At 35.3% G+C, this 19,400-nt stretch overlaps 1 protein-coding gene across 1 annotated transcript in view; it reads right to left on the reverse strand.

Moving 5' to 3' along the window:
- The window catches only part of CFAP47 (cilia and flagella associated protein 47), a 365,678-nt gene that overhangs the window by 240,846 nt on the left and 105,432 nt on the right, over positions 1 to 19,400 (reverse strand). Inside the window, exons 25-26 of the mRNA XM_081043051.1 lie at positions 9,284 to 9,479; positions 5,099 to 5,311 (exon numbers count right to left, since the gene is read on the reverse strand). Coding sequence (XP_080899177.1) covers positions 5,099 to 5,311; positions 9,284 to 9,479 — 409 coding nt within the window. The remainder of the gene's footprint in view (positions 1 to 5,098; positions 5,312 to 9,283; positions 9,480 to 19,400) is intronic.

The raw sequence follows: 19,400 nt of genomic DNA on the forward strand, positions 1-19,400 counted from the left end.
ACTCTCAGCTCGTGTTGGCTGTTTTAACAATGAGGCATGGCTAACTCATGTTAACCTCCTGGTTACATAGAACATGCAGTTTGAAATCAACCCATGTTAACTTCCTGGTTACCTGGAACATGCAGTTGAAATCAACCCTTGATTCCACAAAACCCTATGTTTGGGGTTCATCATAGGAAAATATTAAGCTGGTTTTGGCATTCTTAGGATTTCTATGAAGTTAATCACCGAAAGCCACAACTTTCATTCTTTGCAAGATCTAGGTAAAGTACCAGACAGTGAACTTGTAAAACAAGAGCAAGTGGCAAGACTTCATTCTCATAATGACAAGTTCCCTCAGTATATAACGTTCCCTTTTCTTCAACCTAGAATGGAAATCATGATGCAAAATAAGGGATTACAACATTCTGGCACCTCTTAATCTATTTGATCTCTGTGTAAATTCCCAGATAATATACATCTGCAAACACAAGAACAAATTTCAATTCTGAAACACAATATAAATGATTTGGAGATTATCTGAAGCAATTTCACCCCCATGATAACAGAATTCCTGCCCCTACATTATTACTTCATATACCAAAAGTGAAAATAAGGGAAGTCAGGAAGAAAATAGCTGAATTGATGAGGACATAAGATAATAAGGTAACCTAGAATAGGGGTTGATGATTCGTAACAGCAATGAAAGGAATTATTTTTTTTTCTATTGTATTTTTTGACTTCCTCAAAAGCAATTCTTAATATCGCTTAAACTATTTTATAAACAGACACAAAAATCCCTCATAAAACCATAAACTTCTAAAACAAGACATACTGCACTTCAATAAACATATGCTTCTTTAATTTTTTGTAGGAAAAGAAAATACATATTTTAATTTTATAAGGAATATGTGTTTCCCACTTTGAAATTTTATTGATTTGAAACGTACTTTCAAAGGAACATTTTAGCAGTTACTTTGATACTGGATTTCAATTTATTACATTGATTTGAAGCCTTCTGCCAACACTATTATTTTAAAATACCTAAAGAGAGTTGTATGTATGTAAAATACCTAAAAGAGTGGTATAATAATAAATTTAAGTAAAAATCATCTTCTGTAGAGTTTACTGATGGTAGTTGTAACACAGACTCTTCCAGTAAAACTGTAAACATTCACTCATTTATATTATAACCATGGAGACAATTTATGAGTTTCTGTCTCATCAATAAATTAGCATTATCAATAAAAATAAATACTATCCCAGTTTTTATTGGGTAGGCTTTAATTACTATCATTACTATATGTCAAACATGGAATAGTGTGTGTGTGTGTGTGTGTGTGTGTGTGTTGAGAGACAGAAAGAGAGACAGAAATGTAAAGCAGCAGGAAAAGAGGAAAATATACCATCTCTTTTTCTTATTCTTTGCAAAGTTTATATATGACATATGACAGTGTTACTCTCAAAAAAGTACACGTACAATAAAAATTTCTACACGCTTCTATACAATCTAAGTGGTGTTAAAACAAGGTGACTACTAAGGACATAATCTTTGGAAATGGAAATTTCATTGAAACTCTTGGCTCCTCCACTTACTATCCGAGTGAACTTGGACAAGTTATCTCCCACTGTGGGCCTTAGATACTTTTCCTGTAAAATAGAGATGAAGATCTAAAGGCATCCACCTCCCGGGCTGTTGTGTGGATCCCATGATATTTTGCCTACGACCTAGGACCTGACCTGTATAATTAATAGCCACTGACCTCCTGCTTCCTGTATTTATCCAAGCTTTGATTTCCACAATGAAATGCTGGTGCTCCTTCTATGTTGAACTCATGGATACTATAGCAGAGCATGTAAGACTCTCCTAACCTGCTACTGCTGCAATTTTAGCATCATCTCTCAGTTCTGCCTTGCCAACCACCATCAAAACACAAACGCCAAAACTTATGCTCCAAACACGAGGCTGCTTCAGCCTCCAAACCTATCACATGTTTTTACCACTTGTAATACTCTACCCACATCACCACCCCTTCCTTGGATATACACAACCTCTAGCCCCAGATTTCCTGGGAATTTGGGGAAAAGACAAGCAGGGTGTGTATCCTCTGAACTGAGGGCACATGAGTGGACAGGGGACCATTATCAGTGGCAGCAGACATATGAGCAGGAACAATAGCAGCTATAATTTTAAGTGTTCGGTCAGTTGAACCATTCCAAATATGACAAAGTCTAAAGAAGGAAACAAAATTCAATGCCAAGCATGTTAGCCGCCCCAGGGGAACCACAGTATGAAATGGTCTTATATAAGAAAAGGAAAGCAAAGCATGCAGGAATGAGTGTTTCATTTTTTACTGTACTTCAATATGAACACACCGGGAGCAATAAAAGGCTTCAATAAAGGACAAACACTGGCAAGTGTAATTTGTCCTTTGAGATTTAATTCAGGAGCCTATGTAGCCATCCCCGATTTCCCCAGCACCCAGGACTCCTTTTGTGTTACATTTTCTATTTGCCTCTGTTGGCACCAAAGAGTACATGAAAAACTTATTTAGAGTCTCCCTTGCTGACTACCCTGACCTCCATCAAGGAAGGGCCCCTTTCTATTTCATCTTTGCTTATTCAAACTCTTGGGCAGAGCACACAAGGATTACCTACAAGAATAACAAATGGATGAAAAGCAAAGAAAGAGCCAAACTTATTCCCAAGAAAAATTCTGAGGCGAAAGCGAAGCTCTTGAGGAATTTCTTGCTGGAAGATCTCATTTATCACAATGGGATTAGAGGTGGAATGCCCAGAGAGAGAAGGGCGAGGACAGCTTTGGAGAGTTGAGAAGAGAAGGAAGATGATTGTACACACTAGAAACTAGAAAAGGAGTTAACAAGACATCAGGAAAAGAATTTGCCAGTATTATGGTTCCAGAAAGTGCTCAGGATTTGGCTCCTTGTTCATCTGGGTGCATGAAAAAGCCTTTTGTGGCCCATCTATGATTTTCAAACTTTCTAAATTAGTTCTGATAGCTCTACTTTATGCCAAGCCTGCTGAGGGTTGAAATGGAGTTTAGTGGAAAGTAAGGTAAGAAGGGCGGTGTAATTCAGGTAAGAGCAAATAAGTCTGGAGGCTAAAAGGAATCACACAACAACAAAAAAGAAAGACAAGAAAATCATCAAATACAGCACCCTCCTCCTTCTAGAGGCTGTTTTCAGGTCTTCTTACCAGCCCATTTGCTGACCAGACCTCACCGCACTGGTGAAGTCTGTTTGTGCTCCTCTTAGAGGCAGTTATACCCCTGTTCCAGTGACAGGATAGGTAGATAAACAGACAGGAGCAGGAGGAGAGACCTAGCCCCAGTTAGGAGGCCACTTGTTGCAGCTCCTACTTGGGTCCAGACCCCTTGCGTCTGCCCTCACTTAGGGCACTGATGCTTTACTGGCCCAGCAGGATTCCAGGCTGACACATACCCCTAAATCAAAGCGATGTGTTGTTAGAAGTCAGAGAAGGGAGGAAGACATCCCACTTTTCAGAGTATACATCCTGCTTCTCAGGACCCTTTTAGTGAGCTTCTCAAACAAATCCGAAAAAGAAAATTGACAGAAACTGCCTTGAGAACCAAAAGGGAGGACTGGGCACCTCAGCAGGAGAGGAAGAGAGAAAGAGAAGGGAGAGGGGGAATGCAATTCTACCCCTAGAGATAAAAACCCTCACAGAATGTAAAGAGAGGCCTTTCCCTCTCTTGGAATTGGTCCGCTCCACATCTTGGAGTGTATCCGCCTTTACTAATAAACTTACTACCCTATACCTGCACAAAAACGCTGTCTCTCGACTGAATTCTTTCCCTTGAGAAGACAAGAGTCAAGGAACAGTATCACAGCCCAGTAACACTAGAAGCCATCCAGTTCATCTATTTCCTTCCACATCCTGTTAATGTGGTCTGAGACTTCATTAGCTTTATGATATTCATGGATACGTTACTCATTATTTTTACTGGTGAGTTCCAAGGTGGTCCTTACGTAGTACTTTGGGCAGAGTATGACTTTAATGGACTAGAGCAAAGGAAAGTTAAACTTTAATGGATAAGGTTAGTAATGTACAGAATGTCTCCCAGGACAGAGTCACGAAGCTCAGTGCTTCATAGGAGCCTAAAGTAACGCCATTAAATTGTTTTAAAATGTCAACAAAAGATGGACTATCAGCATCAAGAGAAAAATGGGCGTCTGAGAGGTTTAACAGATTTTATGCATCAGGGTCTACAAGAAAGAGACATGCAAGCTGGAGTTCAGGAGAACTCCATGCACGACGTTCTGGACATCAGCTTGGATGCAACATTCCAGCACCACTTGTTTCTCTCCTGGCTCATTCCTAACACATCAATCAATCCTCTGCCTAGGAATGAAGATACTACATAGTAATCACCCCACTAAAAGTTAATAAATTATCACCTAGAGTCAACATACTGACATTAATCTTTAGTGTACAATTTACTCTATGCTGCTTCTCACTATAAACATTTTTAACAAACTTTATTGCTCTAGCATTGGCCTCCTGTCACTTGGTGAGTGAAATCATCTCAGGGTATAATATAAAGTGGAATTTCTGGTCCTAAGTGGTAAGAAATCCAAAAAAACATTCTTTCAGCAAGATGTATTTGAATTTCTCTGAGACTGTTAAGGCAACGTGTAACAAAATCATACTGTGTGGAAACTCGTTATGCTGATGTTTCTGATTTTCATTTAATACGTATTTAGCACTTCCTTGGGCCCAATTCCTGCCCAATTACTCAATAAGCATTAACTCAATGAAATTCTCATGATCGCAGATAAGATCAGTTATCTCCATTTAACAAATGAGGAAACTGAGAGCCTCAGAAGATTCAGTAACTTCATCAAAGTTAACTGAGCCAGGATTCAAACCCACACTGCCTGGACCCAAATATTAGGCTGGTGACTACTATTATGCTATTTCTCATCAGAGCAACAATGCATTTGGAACTTTCAGAAAATCTTTATATCCAAAGTCATTATTTCAGATGTCTCTCCTTTAACATTTTACAATAGTGCAAACTATAAACCTTTTATTCTTCGCTGTCAGATACAGAAGAACCTACATTAAAATATCTTACCTGTTACCTATGTTATCACAGAAAATTACACTGGTAAAAAACGACACAGGTTTAGATGATTTGAAACTGATGTGGCAGGAGAGCTCAGCGTTAATTCCTCTGGGGGAGCCTGGGATGGCTCTGCCTCCCGGAAACGTCACAGAAAAAAATTGCATGACCTCGCTACCATCAGGAAATCTTGCCGATGGACTCTTCACGGATAACACTGCGTTGCTGTTTAAAATGTAAAAACAAAAATACTTAGCTCAAAATACATGCAAGTAACTGGCTTTAAATGTGTTTTCCTCTGTGTTTTGGAACAATAGAAAAATTAAAACAACAAACATTTACAATAATATGCCCAATTATTAACGATATCACCTCATTTTTCTCCACTGGATATATGGTTGTGCCCCATTATTCCTAATATCATTTAGTTGGGCTTCTCTCTTTTTGTTCCTCATCAACTTCACTGTATTCATGTCCATTGTATCAGTTTTTTCAAAGAACCACCTGTTAATTTCAGTGAGCCTATGGTCTACATATTTGTTTTCTATCCTTCAACTTCTATTCTTTTTCATTTTATCTTCCCTCTACATTTCTTTGGTTTAATTTACTTCAAATCATTTTTTTGTCTAATATCAGTATTTAAAAATATTTATTTCCATCTAAGTACCATTTTTGCTGCATTTTATAAGTTTGTTTACTTACTTATTTTTTGCTTAACCACTGGAACTTTGGTGTTTATTTAATACAACAGATGCAGTTAACTTTAACAAACATGCAGGCCTGTTTGTCTAACAAAAACAATAGAAGTCACATCGGCTGTTTTGAGTCTTCAATTCTAATATTCAAACACTGCTTACAGTATTTGATTGTATTATACATGACTCTCAATAAATGTTTTCATGTTTTGATATATAGTATTTTAATTCTTTATTTGCAAAATTCAATAAGACATATTCTTTGACTCTCTATAAAAGTTTTTTTTTTTTTAACATTTCCAAATGTATGGGAGATCTTGTTAATATGTGCTTAACTGATTTTTAGTTTAGCATTATTATCAAAGCATATATTCTATGTGATATCAACTCTTTAAAATTTGTTAAACCTGAACTATAGAATGATACACTTTGTTTTTGTAAATATCCCAGGTATGATTGAGAAAAACTTGCACTCTAATTTCAAGGTTTGGTATTTTATAATACTATCTGAAGATTAGTTTTAGTGTTTTTAATAATATAGTATCAAGTAAGTGAAGCTTTTAAATATCTTGCTCAAATCCTCCTTATCCATACAAATGTTTTTGTCTTTTGGACTCATCAATAATTGAGATATGTGTTGAAATATCCTAAGTGATGAAGGACTAGTCAATTTTCTTGTTATTTTAATTTGGGAGTTATATATTTTAAAACTAATTGCACACAGAATTTTAGAATTCTGATAGTTTCCAGGTGAGCTGCATCTTTTATATTTAATGACTTTTCTATATTAAAAATATGTTTTACCTCTTAAAGGTTACCACACCTGAAATTAATACTGCTACCCAGCTTTCTTTTGGTTGTGCTGATATCCTTTTCTTCTGTTTTTAAAATTAGTTTCAGGTGTACAAAACAACATAACGATTAGACATTTACACACTTTACAAAGTGATAATCCCCCCAAGTCTAATACCCATCTGACATCCTACATAGCTATTACAATACCATTGACATACGCTGATATATCTTTTGCTAAGATTTTACTTTGCTGATTTTCAACTGAGAGTGGTTTTGCTCCCCAGAGGACACGTAGCAATGTGTGGAGACATTTTTCTTCTGTCACAACTGGGGAGCTGTGCTATTGGGGAGAGACCAAGGAGGCTGCTAAACATCCTACAATGTTGGATAGCCTCCAACAGAAAAGAATTATCCTCCTCAAAATGGCAACAGTACTGAAGTTGAGAAACCCTACTTTCCTTCAATCTTTCTTTGTCCTTATGTTTCATATATACTCCTTTTAATAGGCAGTTTAATTTTTTTCTTATTTACTATAACATTCTTTTAACTAGAGTAATTTATTTACATTTTATTGTATTACCCAACTATTTAGAGATTTTGCCACCATTTTTGTTTTAGTTTTCTTTTACTTTTTAAAGTATGAGTCTTTTTCTCTTACCAAGTTAACTGAAGTTTTGTTTCTCTACCGCTTGTCGCTTATTTATACAATCTTAGGTTTAGTGGATGCCCTTACATTTTTACCATATACACTTTTAAATAAAAATTTCTCAGTTATATTTGGTTCATTTTCAAATATATATTGTATAATCCCATGTTAATTACTAAGTTTTTATAATGCTATCTTTTAAAAATAAATTATTTATATTCTGTATCTGATAATTCCAATCTCTGAATTACTTAAGAGTCTAAATCTTAAGATGGTTTTTTGTGCTGACTAAATTATAGTCTTTCCTCCATGTGAATTTTGTGATGCCTGATACTGTGCTCACGTCTGGTTGGTAGAAATATGTGGAAATTGAAATAGGGGCCCAAATGGAGGATGGCTTCATTTAGAGAAGAGGTTCACAAAGTGTGGTCCATGGCTCGGCAGCATCAGTATCATCCGGAAAATTATTAGAAGTACAAATGATTACATCTCATTCCAGGCTTCCTGAACCATAAATTCTGGGAATGGGACCCAACAACCTGTTTTAAAAAGTGACTTTAATGTATACTAAAGTTTCAGAACCACTGAGCTAGAGAAGATTTGCTTGCTTCTGCTGATAGATAGAAGGGCTTACTCATATGGAACCATTTTAGCCTCTTCCATTGTTCCCAGATTAATCCAGGAATCTGAGATTAAATTTTCCTACCTTGAAGTTGTCCTGAGATTGAAAAACAAGCCTACATTTGGCATGGTATTACAGTTCACCACTCCTCCTCTGCTTTCAGCTTATAAGTATGTTTTTTTTTTTTTGGTTTGATTTGATTGGAGCCCTTTGGAGACCTACCATACTTCTCAGAAGCCCATCAATTAAATACACACACACACACACACACACACAATCTACCTGTTTTGTAGTGTGAGGGCACACAATGTACCGTGTTTCCCCGAAAATAAGATCTAGCGGGAAAATAAGCCCTAGCATGATTTTTCAGGATGACATCCCCTGAACATAAGCCCTAATGCGTCTTTTGGAGAAAGAATTAATATAAGACCCGGTCTTATTTTCGGGGAAACACGGTATGTAGACCAATATAGTATTGGGGTTTGGGCTGTTTATAATTTTTTATGAAAACATTGCATTCAATTAAGTGTATGCACGAGTTAGGCAAAATTCCGAGATGGCCCCCAAGAGTCCTGTCTCTTCATGTACAACCTCTGTATAATTACCAACCCTTCGGTGGCAGGACCTATGAATGTGATGAGATACCACTTTGGTGATTAAGTTATATTACGTGGCAATGATAAAGGGACTTTCCATATATAATTAAGGTCCCTAGTCAAATGAATTTGAATAAAGCAAAAGGGAGATTACCATGGGTAGATCAGATAAATACAGGAGATCTTAAAATAAGGTTTAAAGGTCAGAGGCAGAGAAGTCACAAAGATGGTCTACTTCTGCTTTGGATGAGTAAAGTATCACGGTATGAGGAGGAACCGCAAGGCCAGGACTTGAGGGTGGCCTGTAAGATCTGAGAGTGGTCCCAGCCAACAGCTAGCAAGAAAATGGCGTCTTAGTGCTACAACCACAAGGATAAATTCCACCAACAACTAGAGAGCTTGGAGGAGAACCGAGCCTCAGCTGAGACTGCTGCTACAACCCACACCTTGGTTTCTGCCTACTGAGACCGTGAGCAGTGGATACAACTGAACTGACCCAGACTCCTGACCCAAAGAAACTGTGAGATAACCAATTCATGTTCTAAGGCACCAAGTTTGTGGTAATTTGTCACACAGCAATAGAAAATTAATACACTGAGTTTTTAAGCTTCTTATACCGTGAAGGGAGACGGATCAAAAATTTTTATAAGAAAATTAAATGACTAATTATGAGATAACTAAATGGGATTTTATTTGTGTTTTTAACTTAAATGTACAGTTAAACACTGTAATACTTTGTTCCAACTATAGAAACAAGTCAGACATTGCTCATGACTCATAAAACACAAATACAAACAAAAAAGTACATAAGGAAAATATGGTAAATTCACATTAAGCATTTACCTGAAATAACTTTGAGGTAAAATGGTGATATCCATCACAGCTGTTACATCCAAAGGAACAGGGGTGAAAAATATGAATGGAGGTTTAAACAATAATGTAGGTGATTTTACCTCTCCAACCAGATGTAATGTTTGATAGCAAAATGGATTATCATTTAAACGCAGAGGAATATTAGCTGTGTATTTTCCAAGATGATCTAATGGAAAAAAATTAAATATTTTAGATTAGTTCACACACAAAAAAAAAACAAATTTACATAGTTTAAACCTTACTAAATATTAAAATGTACTATGAAGTTACAGCTCAGTGGAGCAGAATAGACTGCCCAGAAATTGGACTTATCCTGCCAAGGAACTTAAGACATGTAATGAAGAGTCACTGAAATAAAAATCTTTCAAAAGTACACTATGTCTAAAAATAGAGCAAGTCTCCTTAAAGTAGATTTTCATTATTATGGAAACACACATATACCTTAAGGAAACAGTGGAACAGGACTTCTTTCTTTTTATTGTTTTCTGTGCCTTAATAGGAGCAAATCAACTCCTTAGTATAAGAATTATGAAGATGAGGTCACATAACTGCCTCTGAGATGTTAAGTTTTATAAACGTGCTATAGGCATGTTTAATTTTTTAAGAGTTAGGTTGGGATCCTAAGGAGGAAACCCACAGATTTGACCACTTGGGCTCAGCTCCATACTGAAAGAAAAGTTAAAGGAAATGTTTCTTATTTCCTTCTAGATTGTCCAGTCCATTTCATCTGAATAGAAATGCTAATAGAGACATAAAGGAGAAGCTCTGTATAGAAATGCAAATGGAAGCTTTAGCTGAACTAGCTTTATTCTATTTCTTTCAGAACCACACACAGTAGAAACTGAGAAGAAATACACAGAAATACATAATGAAACCTAATTATTCTTACAAAATAAACTTCAGAATACAGAAAATTATTTGATGTATTCTATATTTTCAGAGTTCTAAACAGAGGTAATAAAAGATGAAACTTTGTTTTAAACCTAAGCACAGTATCCTATGTACTGTTCCTCACACACAAAACTAAAGCTATTATATAACACCATGCTAATAAATGGAGTAAGACATTAAGTTAACACAACAGGTGCTAATAGAATATTATTGAAAGAGAGAACACATAGCTCAATGAACTCTCTAAAAAGCTATAATAGGTTTCTTATCCTGCCTTTTCTGTTGATACCATAGCCAGTTGTGGGTATTTTATTTAGATTTCTACATGTGTAAAACACTAGCATCCCCAAAATTCTGATACAAGTGATTTACTGAGGGAGTGCTCTCAGGAATAAAGAGGGAAGCAGAACAGGGCCACCTGAGACCGTGGTAGTAGTGAAGCTTAAACACCCAGGCATCTCTACATGAGACATCTTCCTTCAACCAAACGCTATCCTCTGTTGAAGGGGAAAGACATAACCTATCAAGAGGTAACACCCACACGAGACAGATGGATGGAAAAGTCCAGTCATGGGAATCTGGATGGGCCCAAACAGCACATACAACAGGTTACAATCCTAATACTGCTTCATAACTAATAATAATTAGGAAGAATAGCAGGTAAGTTACTATAATACCCTTTTAAACAGAAAAATAGTTTGGAAATGACATTTGGTATGCTTATCTAGTTATAGCACATAAACTATAATAGGACTGAAGCAGATGCTTTAAATTAGAGACAAATACTAGTAGTATAGACTTTTTCAAAAAACAAAAAAATCTTCATAGTTATTTATTCAAGCACCTTCTTGCTGCTCCTTTATTCTAGTCTGCTTAAAAAAGTTAGCTGTCAATATCCTTACTTCCTGAAGCTCATTACCAGAAAAATTCTATGTTTTCATGCAGCAGGGATTCTCATGTTGAGAAATTTCTAAGGTTTGTGCACCCTGGGTGTCAGGCTTGGAAACATGAGGCTGTTTCCATGAGAATAAAGAACACGCCTATCTAAGGGGAGTAACAGTCTAGACAGACAAATTCAATTCAGGAACATTGATTCAGATTCAGAAGGAATTGGAGATTGAGAGACCACTGTGAGTCACCTGTAATACCATGTTTCCCCGAAAATAAGACCTAGCTGGACAATCAGCTCTAATGCATCTTTTGGAGCAAAAATTAATATAAGGCCGGGTATTATATTATACGAGATCTTATAGTAAAATAAGACCGGATATGATATCGTTATGTTATGTTATGTTATGTTATGTTATGTTATGTTATGTTATGTTACGTTACATGAGACCCAGTCTTCTACTACAGTAAAATAAGACTGGGTCTTATATTAATTTTTGCTCCAAAAGACGCATTAGAGCTGATTGTCCGGCTAGGTCCTATTTTCGGGGAAACACGGTATCACATCCCCAGCCTCTGTCCCTGTGGCAGTCCGAGGAAAGGACAATGAAGGCAGAGTTGAAAGTAAAACCACCTCACTAAAACTCTTCAAAGCACTGAGAATATAAAGCAGCCCTTCTAGATGGCCAGTAAACAGGGTCTAGCTAGAGTACACCTGCCCCACCTGTGGTGATAATAAAGGCAAAATGTGCATCTACAAGGCAAAGGAAATAGAAGGGTACATAAAGGCCCCGACCATGGCTTCAGATAAAAAAAGGCTTACTCCACAGTCAGATTACAAAAGGAGAAAATGGCAGCACGAAAGTATAATCAATCACCAATGCCTGCCAGAAGAAAATGGCAGATGCTACAGGATAGCCCAAAGAACAAGATCTCACCAGGTGGAACTGGAAGAAATCTTAAGTCAATTAGAGACCCACATTCCTCAAGAGGCTGGGAGAAAGGAAGCAAACTGCTTTCTGTGCTGCTTATTACCCTGGCTTTCTAATGCTCCTGTGACCTGGGGATGAGAAGTTATATTAATAAAATAATTGGAATCACATACGTGGGAAGCCATGTGAAAAAACTAGAGACTAGACCAGAATTAAGACAAAGGGGTCTTCTCTAGTGTGGAAAAACAGATTTTGAGTTGAAAACCAAAATGGCACTGTTGAAAGTTGTCCAAAAAGAAACTGATTTGGTCTACCAGGTTTGGTTTTGTTTCAAAACAAGTGACTAGAAGAATTGTTAGTTATATGAAACACAGATGTAGAATAACATCTCTTGTTCCCACTTTTAAAGTAACTTTTATTTTATTGGGATAAGAATACTTAACATGAGATCTACCATTTAAACAGATTTTTAAGGGTACATTAGAATATCTTTATATATAGGCACAATGTTGTACAGCAGATCTCCAGAAAGATCTCATCTTATCATCTTGCATATCTGAAATTTTATCCACATTGATTAGCAACTCCTCATTTTCCTCTTCCCCTAACCCCCAGAAACTACCATTCTCTTTCTTTTCTATGAGTTCAACTATTTTAGATCTCTAATATACCGTTTCCATGAAAATAAGACCTAGCCGGACCATCAGCTCTAATGCATCTTTTGGAGCAAAAGTTAATGTAAGACCCAGTCTACATTATACTATATTATATTACATTATAAAGACCCGGTCTTACATTATAGTAAAATAAGACCGGGTCTTATTAAAAATAGTTATTTTATAAGTATTTATAAAAATAAGTACTTATCAAAAATACTTTTTTATAAGTACTTATGAAAAAGTACTTATAAAAAAATTGTTATAAGTACTTATGAAAAATACTTATTTTACAAGTATTTATATACTTATATAACAGTATATAAGACCCAGTCTTATAGTAAAATAAGACCGGATATCATATCATATCATATCATATCATATATCATATCATATCAGACCCGGTCTTATATAATAGTAAAATAAGACCGGGTCTTATATTAATTTTTTCTCCAAAAGATGCATTAGAGCTGATTGTTCAGCTAGGTCTTATTTTCGGGGAAACACAGTAAGTAGAATCAAATAGAATTTGTCTTTCTATGACTGGCTTATTTCACTTAGCATAATGTTCTCAAGATTCAATCATGTTATATATTGCAGGATTTATTTCTTCTTTAAGGCTGAATAATACTCCATTGTTAATATATATCACATTTTCTTCGTCCATTCATTTATTGATAAACATTTAAGTTTCCATATTTTCGTTACTGTGAATAGTGTCACAATGAACATGGGAGTACTAATATCTCCTTCAAGGTCCTGATTTCAAATCCTTTGGATAAGTACCCAGAGGAGGGATTGCTGGATCATATGGTAGTTCTATATTTAATTTTAGTAAACTCCTTGACTGTTTTCCAAAGTGGCTGCACCACTTTGCATTCCTGTCAACAGTGTACAAAAATCAGAGATTCTTCACATCCTTAACACTACTTGTTGTCTTTTGTTTTTAGATAATAGCCACCCTAACAGGTATGCGGTAGTATCTCATTGTGGTTTTGATTTTCAATTCCCTGATGATTAGTGATGTTGAGCACCTTCTCATATACCTGTTGGATATCTATATGTCTTCTTTGGAGAAATACCTGTTTTATGACTTAGCCCATTTTTAAATTGGGACATTAATTTTTTGCTATTAAGTTGTAGGAGTTCCCTATATTTTTTTGATATTAACCCCTTATCAAATATATAATTTGCAAATATTTTCTCCCACTCCATAGGTTTTCTTTTCACTCATTTGTTTCCTTTGCTCTGCAGAAGTTTTCAGTTTGAAGTCGTCCCGCTTGTCTATTTTTGCTGTATTGCCTGTGTTTTTGGTGTCATATCCATGAAATCAGTCAAGACCAATGTCATGAAGCTTATCCTCTATGTTTTTTCATTGTAGGAGGTTTTACGATTTCAGGTCTTATGTTTAAGTCTTTAATTCATTTTCAGTTGATTTTTGTTTAGGGTATAAGGTAAGGGACTAATGTCATTCTTTTGCATATGGATATCCGGTTTGCCCAACCCTATTTATGAAAGTAACTATCATTTCCCCATTGTGTATTCTTGGCACCCTTGTCAAATAACAGTTTACCGTGTATGTGTGGATTTGTTTGGGATCTCTCTAGTCTATTCCATTGGTTTATATGTCTGTCATTTTTCCAGGCCACATTGTTTGATTACTGTACTGGCTTTATATTTTGAAATCAAGAAGTGTGATGCTTCATTTTTTTCATCTGTTTCAAGGTTGTTTTGGCTATTTGGGGTCTTTTGTGGTTCCATATGAATTTTTGAATTGTTTTCCTATTTCTATAAAAAAATGCCAATGGGATTTTCATGGGGATTGCACTGAATCTGTAGCTCACTTTGGGTAGTATGGACATTTTAACAATATTGTCTTCTAATCCATGTACATGGGAAGGCTTTAGACTTGTTTATTTTTTCTTTAATTTCTTACATCAATGTCATGTAGTTTTCAGTGTACAAGTCATTCACTTCCTTGGTTAAGTTTACTCCTAAGAATTTTATTCTTTTTGATGCTACTGTAAATGGGACTGTTTTCCTAATTTCCTTTTCAGATGTAGTCATGTGTCACTTAATAATGGAGATATGTTCTAAGAGATATGTCATTAGGCGATTTCATCATTGTGCAAATATTGTATACTTACACAAACTTAAATGGCATAGCCTACTGTACATCTAGGCCACATGGTATAGCCTACTGTTCCTAGGCTACAAGCTTGTACACCAGGTTACTGTATAAAACGACATGAGATTAAGTCACACACAAGAGAAAATGATGCAATTAATAGACATGGTAAAAACGAGATGGATGAGGCTGCTGCTGGTATAACACAGCATACTGTTTTACAGTACACTTTTTTTAATAAGCAGAAAGAGTACACTCTAAAATAATGATAAGAAGCATAGTGTAATAAATATATAAACCAGTAATATAGTCATCTATTACCATTATCAAGTATTATGTAGTGTACGTAACTGTATGTGCTATACTTTTATATGACTGTCAGCAGGGAAGGTTCCTTTACCCCAGTATCACCATAAATATGTGAGTAATGCATTGCACTACAACTTCACATGTTGACTTTGTATCCTGCAACTTGTATAAATTTATTAGTTGTAACAGGTTTTCTGGTGGAGAGTTTAGGGTTGTCCCTGTATAAAATCATGTCATCTGCAAACAGGGACAACTTTACTTTATCTTTTCCAATGTAAATGTACTTTATCTCTTTTCCTTGCCTTACTTCTCTGGCTAGGACTTCCAGTACAATGTTGAGTAGAAGTGGTGATAGTAAGCCTCCTTGCCTTGTTCCCGCTATTAATAGTAAAGCTTTCACTTTTTTACCATTGAGTACGATGTTACTATGGGCTATTTATATGTGGCTTTTATTATGTTCAGGAAATTTCTCTCTATTCCTAGTTTTTTGAAAGTTTTAATCATGAAAGAGTGTTGAATTTTATCAAATGCCTTTTCTGAGTCTATTGGGATGATAGTGTTATATTTTTACCCTTCATGCTGCTAATGTGGTTTATCACATTAACTGATTGCGAATGTTGAACCATCCTTGCATCAGAGGGATGAATTCCACTTGATCATAGCATATGATCCTTCAATGTAGTGTTGAATTCAGTTTGCCAGTATTTTGTTGAGTATTTTTGCATCTATATTCATCAAGGATACTGGATACTAGTTTATTTTCTTATACTCTCTTTGTCCAGATTTGGTATCAGGGTAATGCTGTCCTCATAAAATGAGTTTGAAAGTGCTCCCTCCTCTTCAATTTTTTGGAAGAGTTTGAGAAGGACTGGCATTACTTCTTTAAGATTTGGTAGAATTATCCAGTGAAGCTATCTGTTCCTTGGCTAGTCTTTGTTGATAAATTTTTAACCGATGATTCAGTCTTCTTAGTAGTCAGAGGTCTGTTCAGCTCATGATTTTTAAAAGATATCTTAAAAGGAAACAAATGCTTCAGTTTCTAATGGAAGATAAGGACCAAACACTAAAAAACCTAAAGAAAGATACAAGTGTATGTTAAATATGTAATTAATGTCCAGGTGATGTTAGTGGAAATGGTGAAACTAGGACCTCTGAAAATCCAGTCCTCCACGAGAGCAGTGACAACACTGGCAAAAACTGGCAAAATCAACATTTTCAGAACTCTAGATATTAACCAGAAGCTTGCAATAATCCAAGGAGCATTTATTTAAGAGAAATTCATAAACTTCAGTAAGAACAGTAAGCTCTACATTGTTTTAACTTGTCTTTTCCCATCTATTCCCTTAGCTCTGTGTATCCTTAAACCAGCAGTGTGTCTACCAAGGTAGGCTTAAACCCAGCAGCCTAGCAAGCAACTGGAGGGAACACAATGGGTTTTGGAGCTTTCCAAAAAGCCCCACATCCAGAAAATTTTCACTATTTGACCACTCTGATAGCTCCCAGGGCGGGAGGAAGGGGAAACTCATTCTAATAGCTTTCTTTTATTTTATCTAACTCAGAGCTCACTCAATAGGAATACCCCAGGGTATTTATTAAAACAATTATCATAAATTGTTTAACATCACAGCTGTCTATGGCATTGATAACATTTTTGGGAAACAACAGGCTGACCAAAACTTAAAGGAAAAACAGAGAAATTAGATATTCAATGGAGAATTTCAAAGGCTCTGATTTATTTCCTGTACACATGACCAAGGAAGACCTTTGAAAATCCTAATTTCTCACCTCTGACTGACCTAGAGGTTTTACACAAGAAATAAGTGAAGGCCAAGGCAGAGTTGTAAATTGCTTGAGTGTTCATTACATGCCCCAACACATGTACAGAATTTCTCAGCAAAGGATGGGCAATTTATTGATGTAAAGCATAAGGAAATCACTATTAATCATTAGGTGAGCACTAAATTAAGAGACTTTAGTGGCCACACAAGAAAGGAAATACAGACCTTACAGAATTAGTTCTAAAATGCCACTAAACAAATAAACAGTAACATTAATAATAACAAACAAAAAATTACAATAACTGCTGAGTGAAGGTAAGGTTCTCATTTCCATAGTTGGCATATTGTGTTATTTATAATGTCCCATTTTTGAAAATAAAATTTTGGCAGTGTGCACCTGATGCTGAATAGTGATGGGTGTTGACTATGGTTTAATATACATACGCTATATAATACATCCATATATTTTATATATATATATATATATTATATAACATATATAGTCATGGGATGCGGAGTGCAGCATGGGGAATGGGGTCAGTGGAACTGTGGCAGCTATATGCGATGTTGGAGGGGTGGTAGATTGGGGGAGGGGGGTTGTCATTTTGTGAGGGGTATAAATGTCTAACTATTACATTGCTTTGTACACCTGAAACTAGTATTAATAATAATAAAAGAAAACTAAAAAAACAAAAATAATAAAATAAAATTTTGAGACACAAAGAAACAAGAATGAATGATCCAAACACACAAAAAGGCTGTAAACAGAAACTGAGAAAGTTCCAAGCATTAGACATATATACAAATGTATATATATAAAGTATACATTACATATAAATTATGGCATTGAAATGCACAATAACTGAAAGGAAAAAATCACTAGAAGGATTCAAAAGTAGATTTGAACTGGTAAACAAAGAATCAGCCAACAAGAAAAAATGTCGGTTGAATTTATCCAGTCTGAGAAACAGAAAGAATGGATGAATAAAAATGAACAAAGCCTCAGAGATCTATAAAACATCATTATGTATGCCAATGTAAAGCAAAATGAGAATCCCTGGGAGGGAGAAGAGAAAGAGAGGCAGAAAGACTATTTGAAGAAATATTGACGAATAATACCAGAAACTAATGAAAACCATTAATCTAAACATGTTAAGAATTTTAGTGAATTCCATGTAAGAGAAACTCAAAGTGATTTACCCTCAGACTCATTTGTCAAACTGCCAAAAGCCAAAGAAAAGAAAGAATATTGAAAGCAGAAAAAGAAAAGTGACTCATTATACAAGGGATCCTTAATAATATGAACAACTAACTGCTCATCAAAAACCATGAAGGCCATGCAGTGTGAAGACATACTTAAAGTATTGAAAGAAAAAGACTATCAACCAACAGTTCCATATCCAACAAAATTGTCCTTCAAATATGAAGACGAAATTAAGACCTTCCCAGATAAACAAAACCTGACAGACCTCATCATTAGCAGACCTTTTCTACAAGCAATGCTAAAGGGAGTCTTTGAAACAAATAAAAGAACACTAGAAAGTAACCTGAATCACAGAAAGAAATAAAGAGGTAAAGGGAAGTATGAGTAAATATAAATAACAACATAAAAGTAGTTTTATTTGTAAGTATTTTCATTGACTACTTGATTAAAAAGAAACAGTATGAAGTATTATAAAACTCTGTTGATGGGATTATATTGTACAAAGTTGTCATTTGTATGACAGTAGTACAAAGGAGGAGGATGCTATATTACAGCAAAGTTTTTATATACTACTGAAATGAAGCTGGCATTAACTTAAATTACATTTTAAAGAGTAAGATGTTAGTTATATTTTCCAGGGAAAGCCCTAAGAAGATACCTCAAAAATTTATTCTGGAAAAAAAAGGGAATTTAAATGCTAAACTAAACAACATCTAATGTAAAATTAGGCAGTCACAGAGGAGAGATGAACAAAAAATTAAGATATACAGAAAACAAATAGCATAAAGGCAGATGTAAATTTTTTCTTACCCTCATCAGTAATTAATCAGTAAATGTAAACTGATTCAATGCACCAATTAAAAGTCTGAGATATGCAAAATAAATGTTATAAAATGATCTACATGCATGGCATCTACTGAAGACCATCTTTAGATTAAACACAATACAATTGAAAGTAAAAGGATGAAAGAATTATATACATGGAAATAATAACTAAAAGAGAGCTGCACTGACTATGCCAATAATAAACAAAATAGATATTAAGTAAAAATTGCTACTAGAGACAAAAAAGTGCACTATATATATTGATAATAGGACAATTCATCAAGAATATATAACAATTATAAACATATGCACCTAACAGAGCCACAAAGGACATGAAGCAAAATCTGGTAGAACTGAAAGGAGAAATGATAATTCAATAATAACCATTTGAAACTTCAATACTCCACTCTCAATTGTGGACAAGACAACTAGGTAGATCACAAATAAATAAATGACTTAAAAGGCACTATAAATGA

This window comes from Rhinolophus hipposideros (genome assembly GCF_964194185.1).
Source record: "Rhinolophus hipposideros genome assembly, chromosome: X".
NCBI lineage: Eukaryota > Metazoa > Chordata > Mammalia > Chiroptera > Rhinolophidae > Rhinolophus > Rhinolophus hipposideros.